This window comes from Alosa pseudoharengus, unplaced genomic scaffold, assembly GCF_046254945.1.
Source record: "Alosa pseudoharengus isolate Yale_2024_CS ecotype anadromous, Long Island Sound unplaced genomic scaffold, YU_APseudo_1.1 YU_APseudo_1.1_scf_16, whole genome shotgun sequence".
NCBI classification, from domain to species: Eukaryota; Metazoa; Chordata; class Actinopteri; order Clupeiformes; family Clupeidae; genus Alosa; species Alosa pseudoharengus.
This window is the reverse complement of record NW_027468630.1, coordinates 30,878,998-30,899,579: the sequence shown is the minus strand read 5'-3', so window position 1 is coordinate 30,899,579 and position 20,582 is coordinate 30,878,998. Positions and strand designations below refer to the sequence as shown.

At 42.5% G+C, this 20,582-nt stretch overlaps 2 protein-coding genes across 5 annotated transcripts in view; one reads left to right on the top strand and one right to left on the bottom strand.

The window, feature by feature from the left end:
* The first annotated feature begins 116 nt into the window (after nt 1-116).
* Nucleotides 117-5,135, top strand: orc6 (origin recognition complex, subunit 6). Of its 2 annotated transcripts, none has more exons than XM_076288215.1 (7): nt 117-215; nt 437-563; nt 666-829; nt 995-1,084; nt 1,263-1,372; nt 3,655-3,741; nt 4,396-5,135. In XM_076288215.1, exons 1-7 carry the CDS (start codon nt 151-153, stop codon nt 4,542-4,544), a joined length of 792 nt encoding a protein of 263 aa, XP_076144330.1. In that variant the 5' UTR covers nt 117-150; the 3' UTR covers nt 4,545-5,135. The 2 variants fall into 2 exon arrangements, with proteins under 2 accessions (XP_076144330.1, XP_076144329.1); XM_076288214.1 differs by having other exon boundaries at nt 4,393-5,135.
* A 337-nt stretch (nt 5,136-5,472) lies between these two features.
* mylk3 (myosin light chain kinase 3) overlaps nt 5,473-20,582 on the bottom strand; it is a 19,803-nt gene continuing 4,693 nt past the window's right edge. The window contains exons 1-13 of one of the 3 annotated variants that reach the window (XM_076287714.1): nt 18,547-19,338; nt 16,608-16,695; nt 16,007-16,340; nt 14,798-15,225; nt 14,301-14,406; nt 12,706-12,799; nt 11,211-11,320; nt 10,203-10,344; nt 9,973-10,043; nt 9,160-9,288; nt 8,076-8,228; nt 6,700-6,835; nt 5,473-6,491 (exon numbers count right to left, since the gene is read on the bottom strand). In XM_076287714.1, the coding sequence (XP_076143829.1) occupies nt 6,417-6,491; nt 6,700-6,835; nt 8,076-8,228; nt 9,160-9,288; nt 9,973-10,043; nt 10,203-10,344; nt 11,211-11,320; nt 12,706-12,799; nt 14,301-14,406; nt 14,798-15,225; nt 16,007-16,340; nt 16,608-16,695; nt 18,547-19,083 (2,403 nt within the window). In that variant the 5' untranslated portion in view covers nt 19,084-19,338 and the 3' untranslated portion in view covers nt 5,473-6,416. Of the gene's footprint in view, nt 6,492-6,699; nt 6,836-8,075; nt 8,229-9,159; nt 9,289-9,972; nt 10,044-10,202; nt 10,345-11,210; nt 11,321-12,705; nt 12,800-14,300; nt 14,407-14,797; nt 15,226-16,006; nt 16,341-16,607; nt 16,696-18,546; nt 19,339-20,582 lie in introns of those variants that run through there. The other 2 variants (XM_076287715.1, XM_076287716.1) reach the window with 2 other exon arrangements.

The following is a 20,582-nucleotide window of genomic DNA, read 5'->3' as shown; positions in this document are numbered from 1 at the left end:
TAGCTCAATCGGAAACGCCCACGTTGATTTAAGCCAATCATGTCTAAGGACGTTTTACTGGGGGTTGTACGTGTAAACGTCAAATTGTCAAATTTCCCGCGAAACAGTATTGTGTGTGTGTGTGTGTAAGAGATCCACGAATAGGCCGAAATGGAAAGGGAAATGTTTAACAGGCTTGCGTCGAAAATGGCGATCACATCTTCTAAAATACTATGGTGAGTTTTCAAGTAGAGCTTTTGACTGTGATTTGAGTGTGATTAATCAACGTAAATGTGGTTTAAAAGCAGCCATTGTTAGCAAGTAAGCTAGTCGTAAGTATGGGTGCAACTTTGTTGTTTTTGAAAGCAGTTTTAATCCAACAACCCCAAGTGAATACAATGTACATGTGAATACAGGAGTTGACGTGGTTTTGATGTTGTTGTCTTGGACATTGCAGTCAGGCAGAGGAATATATGCGGCTATCTCAGGTGAAATGCACGGGCCTAGGCAACAGCACGGCCACTAGCAAAGCAGTCATATGTCTAGAACTAGCAGCAACATCTTTGAAGTTTCCCTTAGACAAGGTAGGTCCTTAAGTTTGCTTCATGAATTGGAAAAATCATTTTTTTGTACTGACTTGATGGAATTGATGTCATAAGTGACATGGTGTCTGTTTTTCCATAAAGGAATATGCAATCAAATTATCTGGGCTAAATAAGAAGTTGTATCAAAGCAACCTCCGATCTATGGAGTGCATGCTTGGACTCAACACAAACCTCGGACTACGAGACCTGGCTGTCCAGTACGGGTGCATGGATGCAGTGAAAGTTGCTGGTCAGATACTTCAGCGGTAAGAATCTAGATAAAGTAGCCTAGGCCTAAAATTGAATCTAATCTAATCTAATCTAAAAATGTCCATTGTGTTTCGGTGTTAGTTAAATGTTTTAAGAGCTCTTGCAAATATGTGAGTTTGTAGGCAAAAAGAATACATCTAACTTTACTATTTTCATTTCAGATATGAGGAGAGTCTGCCTGCTGCTCAACAACAAGATCTAGATCTCGCAAAACCCCTTTTCACAACAGCTGCCTTGTTCACAGCATGCAAGTAAGGCTGATGCATAATTAAAATAGTTGCATACAGTGTTTTAAATTATAATTACTATGTGCTACACAAAATGTGACTTGATCAAGTGGATGTTTTGCTACACTCAGGAGCTAAAGATAAACCACTTTAAGACTTGGAAGCACTTAAAACATACAGATGTGTTTATATTGTCTCACAGGTGCATGAAAATCAAAGTTGACAGAAAGCTGGCAACTTCATCTGGAGTTAAGAAGGGCATCTTTGACCGACTTTGTTCTCAGCTGCAAACCATAGGACAACAAGTCTATAGTAAGTACTCATGCATTCTTTCCTTCTGCAGTAAGACAAGAGCATGGGTTGAATAGGGGGCTGACACAAGCAAATGTTTTGCAGCCGATTAAGTGCAAAAACATTTCCATCACATTCAGACCACCAGAGTGGTATTTCACAAAGACCGAGTTAAGATATCCAACATAAGTGATAAAGCGAGGCTTGACCAAGCGTTGTCTGGTCATCCTAGCTCAACACGTTTCATTAACGCCAATCCAGGATGAATAGAAGCGACTAGGACAAGCCAGAGAGTAAGTAATTCAGGATACGTGCACATTCTCGCTTTTCCTCCAAAGAACCCACGGTTGGAATTAAAAAGACGCAGAAAATAGTGTCATTCATACAAAGTGAACAACCGCTTTTGAAATAAACTAACAGTGAAGTAAAGATTTTCTTTTTTGAATGGGGAAACATTAGCCTTTAATGTTAACATTTAATGTAAAGGCCCAACTCGAGAGGCGGCACCAAGCACGCATTTGAAAATCTCACTGCACGCAATTGGATAACACTATACGACCAATGTTAACTGACTGATTCCGGACTTTGACGCAATTGGATGACACTATATCTGTTATCTGTTTAGTTCGCCTCTGGCCCGCCTATATCAGATACACAAATGTGATTGGTTCCCTGCGATGCAAGGGGCAAAAGTAACGTGCATCATTACTCATTCCAGAGTCTCTTGCTGAGCAAATTGATATTGTGCTCCAGCGAGAACTCTGGATTACAGGGTAGGGAAACATGGCTATTTCTGTAAAACAGGGAGAGTAGGCATGGTGGACCAACTTAATGTAAATTTATGCATCCATGTGTCAGTGCTTCCCTATGTCGGCTTGAAACGTCCCAAATTAAAAAGGCGCTTGCAAAGATACACATAGTATGACTATATATGCCTTTATATTGTCTTTATAACTGAATTCGTTGAAAACAGTTATACAAACAATAATTATAAGATTATCACAGTTAAAATGTTAACCATATGGTATTAGGCAGACAATCTGTTGTGTTTTGTGTAAATACATTTAGCAAATAGTATATAAATGAAATAAAGCTCTTAAAAAAATGTATATGGTCTGATTTGAATGACAGCTGGCTGAACCAATAAGAAGGCATAATTAACATTAGAATTAACTAAGCCTGGCTGTTAGCCTGGTTGGGACCAGGCTAGGTGCACAGAATAGTACATTGCCCATAGTAACTTATGTGCCATCTCTTGTGAAACCAAGTCGAGGCTAAATTCAGCCAGGATAACCAAAAATCCCTACTTAATCACTTATCTAGGTTTTGTGAAATACCCCTCTGGTAGCACTGCAGTTTTTATTTAATTTTTTTCTTTCCTGCGTTTCATCGGATGGGAAGTACAGGGTGTGATTAAGCATGGCTTTGATTAAGCATGGTCACTTCCTGATGTGAGTCGGACATAGCATGAGCCGCACATGTAATTCCTGTACTCGAATGTTTACATTATGCCAAATTGCTGAAAATATTTTGAAATTGGTGTCTTCTCGTATGTTATGCACAGTCCAATTACTTACACCTCTTAATAACCAGAGGACTTTTAGGGTGTGGTCCATATTGACCCAGTAGATTATTTCTTCTGAGAAGAGTGCACAGTGATGAGGAATGATGGGATCATTTTAACTATCCCCGCACCAGACTCTCCACCCTGGATGGCAGGTCCTTCAGTGCCTTGGCCCCCAAACTCTGGAACTCCCTCCCCCAACCTCTTTGTGACTGTCCCTGTCTTCCTTTCTTTAAAGCACATCTCAAGACCTTTTTGTTGATGATCACTTCTCCTCCACACCCAACACATAGCTCTATACACTTAGCTTGTCTTTGTTGTGTTGTTTTGTGTGTTGTATTTTCCTTCCAACTATGTAAAGCGGCCTTGGGTTTGAGAAAGGCGCTTTGTATCAAGTCATCTACTGTACAAAGAGTGCAGCCACATGGTAGCAGTCCACCAGTCTGTGAATGTCACCGGTTCGATACTTATACGTTGACTGGAAGTACATAAGTACACAACACGCTATGTCATCCTTTAAAATTGCCTTGACATTTAAACCTAAACCTTAATTGGAACTCAATTAATGCTGTGTGTGGCCATATACTGAATAGATGAGAAATACAGGCACCAGCCAGTCAGTGACTTAGAATCTGACTGAGAATCAGCACATACTGAGGTGTTCTGCCTACATGTAATAACTCAAGAATATCCAAATGCTCACATGCTCATGCCATCCACCGCTGATCTCCACTGGCAGGTAAAGCATCTCATTTGAAGGAGCCAGTGAAAAAGGGGCAGAAAAGACAGAAGAGTCCAGCAGAGGGCTTTGGGCAGATGGAAGAAGGTAGGGGCCATTTGTCTTCTCTATACTCTATACTTCTCTCTATACTGCAGCATCCCCACCCAAAGAGTGTCAAAAACTTCAGCTGATTTGATTTATTTATTGAAAACCAATGTAAAAAGCTAAGCATAAAGCACACACAAAAATGCATTAACCACATTGGCATGTAGCCTTAAGCATTACCCTAGCTTAACATTCATTCACATCAGTTAACACTAACTAACTCACCTTAGCAAGTCATAAAAAGTTCTAGTTACAGTTCAAAATTACATATGATATTCCATGAACTGTAACTATGTGCCTCTTCGAAGGGAGATAATTGAAACTAACTAAAACCAATTTGTAGTTTCAAAATACAGAAACCACATATGAAATGCAATATAAGTAGTATAATTAGTAATATAATACATGTCTGTTCAACAGGGTTGTCCTTTCTTTAGAAATGAGCATAGATCGGATTAGATACACTCACACCTAGTGGTCTAACAGGTGTGTTTTAATTTGAGCCATGCCTATTGCCTAAATGACAAAAATGCCACGGAGGGAGGAAAGACTGGCAGTATGACGGGCAGGCTCTGGCTTTACTGTGCCACTCTGTGCAGCTGATGCATAGTGGTAAATATCAGCTCAGTGTGTCATTTTCCTCCCATCTAGCAGAGGAGGTCTTGCCAACATCCCCAAAGCAACGGAGAGAGGAGGAGTCAGAGGAGAGTGTGAAAGAGGATTACGAAGAATGGAAAAAGAAAATCTTAGAAAATGCGCTCAAGTCAAAGAAAGCAGATGCTTTAGAAACAAGCTCTAATTGATCATCTCCGACTATGTTTTGTGTAATATATATATATATATTATTTGACTGTTCATAGTTGGCCATGAATACTAAGGAAGGACTCATCATTCACTCTGCCCTCTTGTGGCAAAATGTGGAACATTGTGGGGTTCTTTTTATGTTTTTTTTTTTTTTTTTTTTTTTTATACTGTTTTTTTTTTTAAATCCTTTACGTTTACAGTAAAGAACAACAAAATGATGACTGCTGAAGAGATTGGTGTTATTCTGGGGCTACAACTTTTAAGTGTGAAGATTTTGAAGGCTTGCATTTTGGAACCAGATTTTGATGCTCACCTCACTCTTCCAATTGTCCTAACACAGAATATCTGTTTAAAATAGCAAACCATTTATTTATGTTAAATAGGATGTTTACAAGTTTTTCTCTGCATTGAGTGGTTGATAAAGCTTTGATAATTCCAGAATCATAATCCAACAGCTGCCCTTCTGTGTCATTGATAATCTCCCTTCCTGTATGGAAGTCAGGGACTTAGGGTGAATTTAGGGCAATAAATATGTTGAACAGATGGAAAAGCTTTAAATATTGCTTCAATGCACCACAGTTTGTTTTAAATAAAAGACTTTTTTTGCACTTCAGACCTGTTCATTATACATGCAACTACCAAATAACTGCTTTTGCATTTGCAAAGTTAGATCTTGCTAGATCTAACAAAGGTCTTATAAGAAACTCTACCATCAATGACAGAAAAGTACCAGATTATGAACTATTCTTGAGGCTACAAAAGCTTAGCAGCATAAGTGTTACTCACATCTGGCTTCATTGCCAGAGAAATGATTAATTTTAAAACACTCAAGACAAAAGAAATAACAGAATTGCAACTACTAAGTATATACATCTTGAGTATTGCTGGCACAATTCAGGGATAAATAAAACAGACTTAGAGATGAGAGATTTTCCCAGATGTTCTTTCATGTAATGTTTAATTGGCCTCTAAAAAGGGACAAACTCCAGTTGCACCTGCTGTAATAACATTTCTAGTAAAAGTTACAAAGGAAAAGAAAACCTCTGCAGAACACATTCAAATTTGTGAGAATGTATCTTTTCAAAATAATACAGATATATACCAATTCACTTTTGTACACAACCTACAGAAAGAGGTGTGCATGTTTTAACCAAATTATTTCAAATATTGAATGCATTTACAATGTGTGCATAGAAATCCTGAATAACTTAGTTTGATATAAATAGCCTCCTCTATCTGAAGGTGAAAGAACTCAAAAGGCCTTTTTGTATTATAATGCATGAATGCCGTTAAGGGACAAATCTGCAAGTCCCTTGTAATTACCCATAGCCTAGAAAAGTAGGAAACCTTCACAGAAGGAGAAATTGTTTACCCACAAACTGCCACCAGCAAACTGTATCGTGCCGCCCACCATACATCAACAGTGGTGTGGAAAGACAGAAACGTGAGGTAAACATTGCACAGCATTCCAAACATGGTACATGTGTGGACGAACAGAGAGTTCCTCTCATGCCCACCCGCTCAGATGCCCACACGGTTGAGTCATATGAGGACTAAAGTAGCACTAAAAAACACGTAATGCACCTCATATTCAAATCATCTGACCCCCCAGACACAGTGTTACCACCCTGCAAATCAGTGAACTGTACAGTAAAAAAGTGATAGAAATATTAATTACACATTACAGTCAGTATCCTCTCGTGCTTGCTGCACGCCGCGGCCTCGGTGCTGGGCGGTCTGCCTGGTCTGTCCAGATTTCACACAGAAAAGCAAACAGTCGTCGGTCCTCCTCCAGGCAGACCTGCTGAGGCTGTGTGGTCCCGTTTCCTCGGTGACATCTCATCTCAGGGACACACGTGGCAGGGCCGATGCTATGCCGGGTTTGTCGTTCGGTCCTGGTAAAACTTCTTGAGTCGGTTGGCAGCTGCAACCACATAGAAGTGTTTCTGTGCAATGAGGAAAAATAATTGCATTAATAAAGTCACCTTTCATCCAAATGAAGCCATGTCTGATAAAGCTAATGAGCAACAGCTGGTTTATTTTCTGGTACAGGTACTGAAGAGGGTACAAAGGGATTGTACCTAGAGGGACATTTATGAGTAACTGTAGACCTTATGACACAGAGATTTTATCCCTACATAATTGGCCCCTCACCTTCCATTGCCGATGAGCAGCCAGGTATCGCTGCAGATGGAGCTGAGACTTGAGGCGGACACATTGCTTCTTGGCCTTCTCCTCCAGGTTATTCAGCCAGGGGTGCTTCATGCAACCTGAGGCACTGAGGCGACCACTGGCAAAGGGAACCACCACAGCAAGAAAATGATTCAACAGACAGGCTTGTGTGCCAGCAGTCATATCCCCTTGGGGATCGATCAATCTATCTATCTATCTATCCATCTATCCATCTATCCATCCATCCATCCATTCATCTATCCATCTCAGAGTGGTGCACATCCTTCAGACAATATAGCTTGGACAACAATTCAAGTCAATGTATAACCAGATTCAAAAGTCAAGATTAATTTATTGTTACATCTCAGTAGTGTGTAAAAATCTTGGGTTTCGTCTCCTCTTGCAGCAATAGATAACAGTATTATGTAAGTGCTTATGTAAGTATTGCAATTACATTGTAGCAGTTATTTCTAAGTAAGTGATAGTGTGTGAATGTGTGTGTGAAGGGGGGGGTTGTTAATGTATGTGTGTACGCTAATGTATTACTGCAGTAGGTTTTAAATGATCCACACAGCAGGCACAGTAGGCTGGCTAGTCTATTTTGAGGCTGATGCATTGCACCAAATGGATCATAAAGGATCCAGAGAAAGGAATAGGAAACGGGTCATTAAAATAAAACAGTGCTTTCAAACCTGAACAACCACTTTGGCAGCAGCCTGCCAGGAATGTTATAATTGTGCTGCCTTGCCACAGGCAAGTTGTAGGCCCACAATAGCATCTATTTCTGGCACCTGTGCTATTCCATGCCTTATCATCAGCTAAATACAGAGTGTCCAGATGCATCCTAAAAGTCTGTTATGTCAGTGGGAACGGCCAGCCTTCTTCCTATGATTAGTCATCCCCCATGTTGGTGCCTCTGTTCGCCCTTAGATTAGATGATCGTTAACAGTGTCTCCGTCTCTAAGTGTTTTTGTAAAGAGGTAAAAGCAGGCCTTAGAGTCCGCATCACGTGACCCCCTCAGTCACCTGTCATGCTGGCCTGCTATTATCTCCTGGCAACAGAGTGCTACAGCAAGGCAGGGCTTGAGGCATCTGCTTAAACAGGCACTGATATGATCAAAGCCCTTTCCCCATAATAACTGCATTAGAGGAGCATGTTTCATATGCCAAGTAAAACCAAAGGTGAAAGCATGGGAGGGGAAGAGGAATTGGTTATGTGTTTAATAGGGGAGACACAATAAGGCTACGAAGTTAAACAGATTAACGAGAGGACAAGGTTGTTTTGAAAGCAAATGGAGTGACATGGAGCGTATGGGTGGTGTTTAGCTGTGGGGGACAGTTAGGCAAGAGTGGTGTACCATTTGGCAGGAATGAGCAGCTTGGAGACGAAATCCTTTGCCTCTTCTGACACGTTCTCGAATGCCTCGGCATCAAAGTCCCAGTTTGCATGCAGGATGTTGTTCATGGTCTCTGTGTCGTTGTCTCCCATGAACGGAGAAAGGCCGCTCAAGCTGCAACACAACATTATGCATAAAACTAACTGAGAACGGAAGTAGAGAAACTTCCTCAAAAACTGCTCCAATGTGACAGGATATTGTGCATAGTCCCACTACCCATAGCCTTTACATGTAGCCGCTGGTGGTTGTGCCACATACTTGTGAAATTGAAACGCAATCCATAAACACACCCCTGCACACATGCACATGATTATAGTGGCTTTAAATAGGGGAGAATAATTGAATCAGCACACTGGAGCCCAGGGGTTGTGTTAGGTTTTGGGGCAGCCAGCAGCATGAAGTGGGCCAGACACACATTCTGGGTATGGGCGAGCCCTCCCAAAGCTCCTTCAACAGCTGTGAGGTTATTAGCATTAATTAAATCACTGTGGCTCCCCTGAGATTCTGACTACCACGAGGGAGGGAGGGAGGGAGAGGGAGAGAGAGGGATAAATAGCCTAGACAGAGGAGTGGAGGGGGAGTGAGTGGTGAAAAAGACAAACTGGCCAGAGAACCAATAATAGTTTCTTTCTGGACTAAAATACCAAATTAGTGGAACTAAAAGCCTGATTATAATGCGCCATTTGAGTGAGAATGCTGCCCTTTGGTGATTAAATTGCAGAGCAGTCTGTGCTAAGCAATCTGGCCTGGCTGACATACAGCTTTTATTGCCTGCCTATTTGTTCACCACTGAGCTTCTCCACTGAGTCACTGGACTATTAGTGTTCATCGATGTCCAGCAAGGAAGTGCACACACATTAAAGTGCATCTGCCTTGTTCAAACTCTTCTGACAGTCGTGAGGGGAGGTGGATGAAACCAAATGCTGTCAGTTCTACTGTATGCAAATGCTAAGATCTGTCACATTGTGTCACATTGAAGACTAGCAACTCACACAGCATGCATTTTCATTTGGCATGAATAATATTGCCATGGTTACCCACTCACAGCATGTAAGTGATGACTCCAACACTCCACATGTCTGTGGGGAAGGAGACAAAGTCGTAGTTGACCACTTCGGGTGCCAAGAACTCAGGGGTGCCAAAGTTGACCTTCAGTTTCTCCCGGGGCCTATATCTGGTGAAGGAAATAGACAAGATTGCATACATGTCAATTATATAGAATCTTTTTGCCACCTACACCAGTTATGTAGTGGTAAAATAAGAGGTGGGTAAACTATAAATTCTGTTATCACGGTGAGGTGGAATGCATCATGCGGTATCAGATTTTTTTTAAAAACCATTCAGAACATGTTTGATGATGATGGAGGTTATTGTCCAATGTTTATAACCATACCAGTGGTTTCATCGAGTGTTGATGAGTGTACATATTGTGAATGTGGATAAAACAGTGTAATTTCTGAATGTTAAAAGTTGTAATTAGTGAATAAACTCTTTTGACAGGTGGATAAAGTCTAATAAGAGGTGGACAAACTCAATTTCTGAAATTTCAGAGGTGGATAAACTGTGTTTACTTGCGTTTAGCCTCCACTACATCCCTGACCTACACTATTTTACAATAATGCCACTGTCTAAATCAGCAGAGCTTAAAATGAAAACTATCATTCATGTCCTCCACTGCCCCCTACCTGAGGAGCTATGACAGTAACCATGGCTACAGGAGTAGGAGGAGAAGAATGAGAGCAGTAATTGGTGACTCATACAGTTGAACAAAATGAAAAGATGTTCTAGGAAATCAATGCAATCTAATGAATTGTGACAATACAAACAGGTTACAACATCACATGTTGCGTTGACTTACTTCCTGGCCAGGCCAAAGTCAATGATCTTGATCTGGTTACCTGTGTTGCTCACACAGAGAATATTTTCTGGCTGAAACACAAATGTCCACATTCTGTGTGAAAACACGACCCTCATTATTTCAGACAGATTATATCAGGTTTCACAGAAGCATAGCCTTTTAGCCTTTTAAGTACTGGCATTTTTGTGAGCTTGCAATGCAATAAATGTACACAATGGTTAGTGGTTTACCTTAAGGTCTAAATGGAGAATGTACTGTTGATGAAGGTACTGTACTCCTTCACAAATCTGCCTGGTGAAAACAATTGCATCCAGCTCTGTCAACAGGTAGTTGTCATCAACAATGCGGTTGAACAGCTCGCCTCCATCCACACTGGTGATACAACCACAAACACACACACACACACACACACACACACACACACACACACATTTATATTGCGTGTTAAAATACCCATTTTGCAAGTTAGCTGAATGCAAGCAGATGTGGCATGTTGAACTCAAATGGAGTAATAGAGTGGGCAACTTCCTGCCTCTTTCATCTCTTGCACATCAGAATCATGTGCAGTGAGTTGAGGCAAGCCTTCACACCTCACCCTTCTTTCAAAATCTTTGCAATATTTCTTTGCTCTCTTTCTCTGCAATATTTCTCAAATGTTTGTTAACACTGTTGACGCAATGAATGGCTCATCCGCATGACTTGCTATGACTTGCTAACTTGCTAACGTATAGTATAAAACTCATAACCTGTGAATCATTCAATACATTATATATATATATATATATTGCAGTTCTGTACTGTTGCATCATGGTTAAACATTATGAGTGATGCAGATTAAGAAAACATGTAGCCTGAGAGAGCAGAAATATGTTCACTGAGACTTATATTACTGCCCTGTTTTTGCTTTCAGCTTAGAACACTGGATCACATTTGTGTATCAGTTATGGTATATACCTATTTTTGTATGTATACAATGTTTAGCACATAAGTCAATATTTAGGTACTGAGAAAGTATACAGTATAGTTAGTTAGTTAGGTTCTTTACTGTCCCAAGGGTATAATCTTTTTCACACATCAGAGGTTTCAAGCAGCGTAAGAACTAAAACATGAGGAGACATCCTCTTTTACATATACAGTATATTTTAGACAATACCAGTGATTTTAGAAGGGAAACCTGTAGGCTATTTAGGCCAATGGCATATGCAATCATCCACATAAATAGTCAAATAACAGCTTACTATTCCATTATGAGAGTGAGGTTTGATCGTGACTCAAAGGCATCATACAGCTGAATTAGATTCACATGGTTCAACTGATTCATGACTCCGATCTCATTCTTCACCTCATCCTGCAACACAGATAGACAGATAGACAGACAGACAGGAGGCAAATGTAGAGGCAATAGGTACTGTATGTGAAAGATGGACAACACACAATCAATATAACAGAATACTGTTCTAAGCATCTAAGCACTGCTTTTCCAGGTTGCTATCCATGACAATGAAGATTTATTTCCTACACAGGTTACCATCAGTCGTTATATTTTAGAGTCTAAAATGTTGATCATGTTGTTCCTTAAATAGATTTGCAATTATATGAAAAAGAGAGAGATGAGAGCTGTGTGTGTGTGTGTGTGTGGGTGTGTGTGTGTGTGTGTGTGTGAACAGAAAACAGAGAGACAGAAGGGATGGGAGTGGAGAAGCCATGCTGTGGGAGCTGTTGCTACGGCATGAAAAAGAGCATAAAATCTCAAACTCAAACTGTTAGTCGCAAACTAGCATGAGATATAAAAAAATGTGCTGCCAGAGAGAGAGAGAGAAAATTGAGACCTACAGAAGAGATGTAGGTCAAAAGAACCTGATTCATTCTATGGCATCTAAAGACTTCTGTTCTGTATTTAATATCAGTGAAAACCATGGTGACCAACCTAAGCAACAAGCAGACAAGCAGAAAGCTTGCTTGTCATCGGTGCACGAGAAAAGATCATTTGTCCATCATGTGGTAGTGTTCTGGTTTCCATCCGAGTTGATGAGAGTTGAACATACTTCAACTGGACAGCTTTGCCCTCGCCTCTGATTTTATGACATGCTTTACTGTCTTGGGTTTAGGGTCACCGGCTGGTTAAGCTCATCAACTATGTGCTTATGAGTGGATTCTTGTCTTTAGCAGTTGTAATTAGAGTCAGTTGTTGAAGGCCAAGGATGTGGATGAAATAGAGAAAGTGATGATTGCGTTTGAAGCTTTGAGAAGGGTGCTCCTAAGCCAGTCAGCCATGTTAGTGTTTGTAGTACTATGTGTGTCTATCAAGAGGATTGTGTTGGTGTGTATTTATTTGCTCATATATGTACACATACATTAATTTGTTTAAGTGTGTGTGTGTGTGTGTGTGTGTGTGTGTGTGTGTGTGTGTGTGTGTGTGTGTGTGTGTGTGTGTGTGTCTCCCTGTGTGTGTGTGTGTGTGTCTCCCTGTGTGTGTGTGTGTGCGCGCACGCGTGTGTGTACGTGCATACCACTAAGTGTGCAGCACTAGCGGCTGTTGTCGGGGAAATGTTCCCATAAATCAACTTAACAGGAACAGAGTGAAAGGTGGGATCGGGGCTGCGGGTTGTTGTTGGGGGCGGGGGAGGGGGTGGGGGGGGGGCTGCTGGGGACTGGAGATTGGTATGCTGGGTAAGGCTGGGTGTAGAGGAGATACCAAGGACACACGGGAGGTCTTTGCTGTTTGATACCCACCCTCTCCTTCATCCCCCTCACTTTGATGATCTTGGCTGCAAGGGTCAGTCCTGATGACAGTTCTGCACACCTGTGGACCTGGCCAAAGCGACCGCTGGGGAGACATGCAAAAACACTCAAATACAGAACACTGTACGCACTTGTTTATACATATAGATTGCTTAATGGAAATTGTACACTCACACATAAACAGAAAGTCACAAACACACATAGACTATGCACACTGTACACACTGTGTAAGTGCACAAACGCCCGTACATGTAATGCTATACATAAATGAAAAAAAAAAAAAAAAAAACATTTCAGCATATTCCCTGCAGGTGAGCCCTGTACAGAATCCCTGGCTCCCGTCTCTGATTACATCCGTGGGGACAGCTCGAGGTCGTTTATATAGCCCATCACAGTGCACAGCCACAGTGTTGAATATGTTGAGATGGCTGCCACTGCTTCACAGAGAGCGGCCTATGCAAATGGAGCCGCTCACCATCTCCCAAAAATAACCGCGGCCCATGCCAAGTCGAAAACAAGCCCTGCTGCATATTAGTGGCTCTGGGAGGGGAGGATTAGGCCTCTCTGTGCTGCCAGTTGTTGGCCTCGGTGCGGCTACGTGGTATCTCTTCACCGCTCTCCGGCCATCTCACGCTATCACACACCTCTGCACATTCGTGCCAGCCTGCTCCCGATTATCTGCAAACTGCACAGCGAGTTAGCCCAGCCGTCTGCCTTTATCTGCATTGCCATTGACAGCGGACATAATTGGGTAAATGCCAAGCTGACAGTGTATTGATAGGGCTGAGTTAAAAATAACTCAGTCTGGTGGTGGTGACCCTTATCGGAGGTGAAGAGTCCTGCGTGAGCAGTATGGAGCAGGAGGGCTGGAACACCCTGTTTCACTTCACAGCAATCTGCCTTTCCATACTCAACTGTGCAGCCAGGGCTAACACAGGGCCAACACTAACATCAAACCAACACTGTGATTTCAATTTCAATTACAACATGATTGTTGTACAACAAGGTTAACTGGACACTTCTGAGTGCATACGTGCTCATTCACAGGAAAGACACAGGAAAACTGATTAAACATAATGGTCATACACCACATCTTTCAACTGTTTCAAAATAGAAGGGGAATGCCAGACACTTCATGACTGGACAAAATTGTGATGGGATCTGGGAAAACCCACCCACAAAAAAAATCCTTGATTACTGCTCCCAACTTAGGATTCTGATACCATCCTAGCAACATCTTGGATACCATCCCATAGCAACATCCTGGATACCATCCTAGCCACATCCTGGAAGTGGCTGGGATGGTATCAAAGTCTTATGTTAATTTCACCATGTGATGGGTTTTCCCAGATCCCATAGTAAGGGTAGTAAGGTTTAAGACAGGATGTGCCCAGGCCCGTACACATGCCTGTAAACTAAGTTCCCACTTCCCAGCATGTGCTCTTGTCACTGCACACTCTGTAGCATGCCTGTCTGTCTAACATTTGCATTTCATGTATTATTCAAATCAAGGGATTCAGCTCACTTCTATGTCTATGTGGAGTCCCACAATGTCCCAAGTGAAAAGGAAGTTGATGTGGACTTACCCACCCAGGATCTCATTGGGTTTGACGCTGTAGTAGGAGCCCATGGGTACTTGCTTGGCACTTACAATACGATGCTCAAAGGGAGCAGGCTGAGGAGGACAGTCATCTAGACAAACCAACAGCAGTAAGATGTGAGATGGAACAGCACAGCCAAAGACATCAGATGAGGGTCAGCTGAACATGTGTTTACCACCATAATGATAACGATAATACATTATTAATGCAGAAAATGATTGTAGCATCAGTTATGAAGATGAAATCAAAGTCAATGTGTACTTTGACGAATTATCATATAGACATTACACACCTACCCACCACCACCACATCACAAATGAAAACTTTTTGACAGTTTAAAATAACCAATAACCCAAAATTAAGTTGGTAGAAGTAATCACATGGGGCTTGATTCCAAACACATTATAGGCTGAGTAGCACTTGGCTGAGGCTGAATTATACAGTAGAACGATCAGCAGGAGGTGCTGGTAGGATTCGCTCACCTATAACCACTAGCTGGGATTCTGAATCCTTGCCCAGACCTTTGAAAAGTGAGTTTTTCCGAGTCCCAGGCGTTGGCGGAGGAGTAGCTTTTGTGCTGTCTTCAACAGTTTCTGACACTGTAGCCGACGTGGGCTTGTCTTGGACCGTGTCTGCAGTTTCTGTTTGCACCTGGGCTAAATCTGATTTGGGAACAGTTGGTGTGGACCCTGCCTCCTTTACTTTGGTGCTTGTTTTATCCGTCTTGGCTCTACTGTCCTCTGGCAGGGGTTTTGGCTTCTCTTGGGAAATAGCTTCCTGCTGCTTTGACTGAGTTGTTAATTCAACCTCATCAAACTTTTGCGTTTTCTCCTCTTGGCTTGGTTGTGGAGGAACAACTGTTGCTATAATGTCATTGCGATCCACTGCAATTTCTGTTTGCTCTTTGGCCCTGGACAAAGTAAAACATATGGCTGTATGAACATGGCTGACAACTCTCCAATTTCATAAGTAGCATAAATGTGAGTTGCATATGAAACCCATTTCCAGGTAGATTTCTTAAAAAAGAAGTATGTTCCGCTCTGGTGGTAACAATAGATTTGTAACATATACAGTATATTGCCACTTTTATATGCCCCCAACACACAGTTAAAACCACCAGCTGCTTAAAATCCTTCAGTTTAGTACATGAAAGCAAACCCTGTTGATATGGGAATAAAGAAACTCAAGGACATTTTTGCATTTATAATTCAATTAAAGTACGTGGGTGAGGACATGTTTGCTGTGTGAGTCATAGGCCCTTCATTCTGTTCTTCCTGTCCCTCATCCTAGGCTACCGACAGCTCAGCGGCAGATTTTGAGGGTTCTAAAATATGACAACATGCTGCACTGAATCATTAATTTATCCAGCCAGCTTTTATATGCTTTGTTACACACTACAGTCTGCACTCTAAAATGCCGTGCATGATCAAAGCCATTAGGGCCAGTCATCATGCAACTACTGTGTCAGCAGCGTGAGTGCTGACAGTGACGGTCTGTTTCTGAGGTTAGATTATTATCTGCATTACACTGTCCTCACACTGCAGTGCTCTATGCTATACGCTATACGCTATATGCATTAAGCAATATGATAAATTGCAGCCTGTGTAATACTAGTCTGCTTCCTATTGAGTTTCTGAAACAATGGTTGCTAAATGGTTGAATGTCATGTTTAAGCCTTTGCATGGGTGTACCTTTCTTCCTCTGGAGCTGGCAACTCTTGGGGAGCCACAGTAGTTAATGCTGTGTCTACCTTCTCCTTCTTAATCAACTCAACAGCAGCATCCATAGGAACCTCTGCAGTGGCTACTTCCTCCTGCACCTCCGGAGCAAAGGTCTGGACCCTAGTGGGCTCTCTGCTCTTCAGCGTCACCTCCTTCTGCCGACGCTGGCCCTTGCTGGAGTCCTCTGCTTCACTAGGAGGTGGCGTAACCCCCTCACTCTCTGCATTCTGACCTTTGACCTCTGCGGATGCAACCTCTGACTCGGGAGACTGTGCTGGACTCTTCTCACTCTGCTGGAGTTGATCTGTGTGAGGACAAACCACGAACTGAGGATCCCACAGACACAAACTGTACAGACGTTGCAACCAACCGTACAGACACAGGGTATAACACATGCCAGCAAGTGTTGTTTTTTTCCCCATAAAATAGCTCAGGCAATACAGGCCCACATTGTATCGTATGCCCTAAAGAAATCTGCAGCACCATGCCTGATGTACTTACATTCACATTAAAATTTCTAAAAAGAAGACATAAATTTAAACCAGTGGAAAAGCCAAAGGTCAACTCTTACCAAGAACTGAATCTTCCTCCTGGACCTGGGTTCCTTGATCACACACCTCAGGTTTATGCTTTGCACTGCCATCTTCAGATTTATTTTTCTGATGGGTGGAAGAATATAACCTTAATCACATTATGAGTTCAAGACCAGGGTATTCACAAACATTTACAAAGCCAACACTTTGCTATGTCAATTGTTACTATATAGCATGAGAATCTCAGAGGTAAATGTTAAGACAGAGGGAAAAAAGGGATACAATTATTTCTGAAGACCCACACAAGGTTTCTTAAAAAACCTTTCTGATATTTTGACTAAGAGGTTCTTTTTGTTAGCTGTCAGTTTCTATTTAACCTTACAAATGACAATTTTACAACACACATTGATGATTATTTAGTGAAATATACACTACAGCTTCACTGCAAAAACTGATATCTAACCAAGTGTTATAATCTTGTATTAAGATAAAAAAAATATCTAGTTGGTATTGCTTACCCCATAGACAGATGATTTTACTTGTTTTATGTCTTAATTTAAGAAGAATTTGACTTACTTTGAGCTTTCTCATAAAATTATTTGACTTAAAATAAGTATCTTTATACTAAAAACAATACCAACTAGATTTTTTATGCCAATATAAGATTATAACACTTAGCTAGATATCAGTTTGTACAGTGTTCACCCCAGTTATAACATATTTATTAAATTTGGTGGTTTATGACCCTAAAAACATTTACATGTCTTAAGGTCAGACTGTCCACAAACGCTAATTATGAAAGGCAAACATGGCCCAGCATTCCCCAGTCAAATAGCACAGACTCTCTGGCTTGCTAATGTCTGGGTGTGACATTCCCCAGACACATTCCCATTCATTGAGAACAAGCAGCCATGGGTTTTTTTTTTTTTTTGGTCAGCATTTACGCCACTCAGAATATTGACGCTCTGAAGTGTCTTCACTTAACAACACTGTGACGCCATTTGACAGCAGACTGGGCTGGATTAGGCTCCGGCAGCTCTGCCTTGCTTTATCCCATCTAAGCCAAGACTAACTGGGAGTAACATGCCTTCTGTAACTGGAGCTTTTAGGGTGAGGAATATGCAGGACATCAGAGGGCTGTGTTCAGGTCAGAGGGGGCTTGCGTAGGTGAAGGGTGATCCACTTACATCTACAACTGCCTAGAGCTCGAATAATTACAAAATGGTGAACTAACCTTTCAGGCAGCTGTACTCAAATATGAATGCATACATGACATGTCCCAACACAACATTTTCACATATGGTGGCAGAGAAACTAGTTGAGCTAGTTGAAAACTATGTTCAAGCTAAAGTTTTAAATAGTCTAATAATAAGTAGATTGATGGAGTTAAGTTAAAGGTTAAAATAATTGCAAGTAGCGTTTTGTTATTCAATGTGATATAATTATATTTGTTATCACTTCGTATACATAGTATTAAGTTTGAACCTTCAATCTCAAGACCCCAATGCCAGCAAATGACCTTTCATCTATCTGTTTTGGGTTTTAGAGAGGGGACCATAACTTTGGATTGCGCAACTCTAGCTGACACTGGATTTACAGCTGCTAGAAAAATAACCCTCAGGCAGTTGTATGTTCACCCCGTCCCCTGAGATTAAGTGGCTTTACACAAACAAAGCCATGGGGCACCCACCATATATTAGACACCCAAACCTGCACCTGCAGTCACAGTTTGCATTCCCTAGAAATCCTATGATAAGATCTAGTGTATAAGGGCTCCTGAATAACATCCTGCTTGTTATTGCAGAGGCTTTTACCAAAATACATCCTGTATCTCAAATCAACAAAACACAGATCCAGAAAGAAAAATAACACACATGATAACACAGATAATACAGAGAATAACCACTGGCAGGAGTGGTCAACTCCTCGGCTGATAGACAGCTGTAATAGTGTGTGATTCATGTGGAGCCCACTGACCTCCACCACTGCCCTGTCCGGTGGCTCCTGCCTCCCCCAAGGCACAATGCCCTTCACAATGAACTCCACTATCTTGGAGCTGCGGAAAACCTCTCCCACATAGGCCAGCACTTTATCCACCGCGGACACTGAGCTGGCGATGCCCTCCATCTTGACCCGCTGGCAGCGGCCCTCTTCCTTCACGCCCTTCAAAAGCGCCACCGTCTCTCCACAAAGCGCCCGCACTTCTGCCAAGAGTGTGCCCTCGGCAGGCGCTGCCGGCTGCCCACTACTCTTCTTCAGCTGTGCCAGGTCCCTCTCCAGGGTTCCCATCCCGTCGCACACCACGTCCAGCCGCCGGAGCACCTCGGCTTGGCCGCGAGCGAGCTGCTCCATCTTGCCCTCCAGCACAGTGAGCTTGACGTCCACGCCGCCCAGGCTGGTCAGGAGGTTGCTGTTGGGCTTCTTGGCCGGCCCCGCCGGCGTGCCTCCGTTGTCCAGCTTGCCTCCCTCGTACATCTTGGCAATGCAGGTGGCCAAAGTCGCCGGTTTGCTCATCGTTACGCCAAAAAAGTCCTCTCCCCTGACGCAAGGCGAGTGAGTGTGACCAAGGAGAAAGAGTGGAGGTCTGCTAATCCCTCTCTCCCGAGGCAGGGCACGACACTCGTCTATTTTAGTTGATTCAAGCTCTTCTCTCGAAACTCCCGGCGGCGGGTCTGTGTTCCTCTCAGACGCAGGCTGCTGTGGCAGACCCTGTTGTCAGTACTTGCCAGAGACATGACACCACTTAAATAAACACCTCTGCGTGGGTATCTTATCTCTTCTCCACTGCCCTCCCACCATCTCTCCCCCTGTCCCTGGGCTTTTATATGACCTACAGTGTCCCGGAGCTGCCAAAGTTCCAGTGTTCCCTTGACGTCACCAAAACATTTAAATTCGCTCCAGCAGATGCTGTTGACAGGAAGGCGCGCGAGGAATGACCTTTTAAAAATCGCCAGCTATCTGCCGGTAGCAGAGGAAGATGTTGTGTGTGCCGCAGAGGCTGCTTGATTTTGAAAATGTTGCTTCATACCTTGTGTTATTCGTCGGTCCCCACTGAGCCATGTTTGTGGGTTCCATATTTAGGACGGCCACACACAGCTGTTCCAGGTGACCCATGATGCCCCTGAGTTTGGCAGGAACGTGACTGGACATTGGCTAACTCTTCCCCTAAATAAACACCCTGCCGACACAGGAATGATGATAAATGGCAGGAGGGAATCTACCCAGTCACCCTTTCTCCCCGAGGGAATTTCCAAATGCAGCCTCTGATTGGTTTATTATGTTTTTATTAGCGCCCATCCAGAAAACCCCCCCACACCTCCCCTATATATCATATGAACTCAGGACAGAAGGTGATACAGTATTTATCCATAGATACATGATGATTGGGATGTTATTGATTGCTTTCTTCCATGGAACATGCCAACTGTGCCAGTCAGTAAAAGAAGTGGTTTAAACGTCCAATTTAACTTTCATGTAAAGCCTCCAAAGCACTCCATGTGTATAATGCTTAGCAAGCTTTCACATGTAAGGTGTTTTACCACTACATTCCGTTTCTGTTAATAATGCAATAATTCAGTCATTTTAGTCTAAGGGTCTATCATAAAAAAACTATTCAAACTTAATAGGTTTTTATGTGCACATCATGTAAAAAAATGTATTTCTACATTCTTTATTCACACGCCAAGGCTGGTTGTCCCTCATCATATCAAGCAGTGGCATCTCAGCCTTAAGGAGACTGTGTCCAGTCCAGACTCTGGAGGGCTGACCATGGCATCTAATTGCCCTGCTCTACTACACTCATCCCCCTTGTCCTGCAGGCTTCTGACAATGGGCAGCATGTAAGCCAGCGACTTTATTTATAAATCCCTCCCCAGTGAGACTATAGTTTTTCAGTCCTGGTCGCGTTCCAGGAACCATCTGGCTGATATATAACCATATTATGCAAGGTGGGGGCCAGTGGAAATCTACCACAAGGGGCTTGGCCCGCAACCCTGGTGAGGCTTTTCCATGAG

Coding starts and splice junctions, on each gene's coding strand:
- orc6 (XM_076288214.1), top strand. CDS start 151: ATGGAAAGGGAAATGTTTAACAGGCTTGCGTCGAAAATGGCGATCACA. Junction 216..436: donor ACATCTTCTAAAATACTATG/GTGAGTTTTCAA, acceptor TGGACATTGCAG/TCAGGCAGAGGAATATATGC. Junction 564..665: donor TGAAGTTTCCCTTAGACAAG/GTAGGTCCTTAA, acceptor TTTTCCATAAAG/GAATATGCAATCAAATTATC.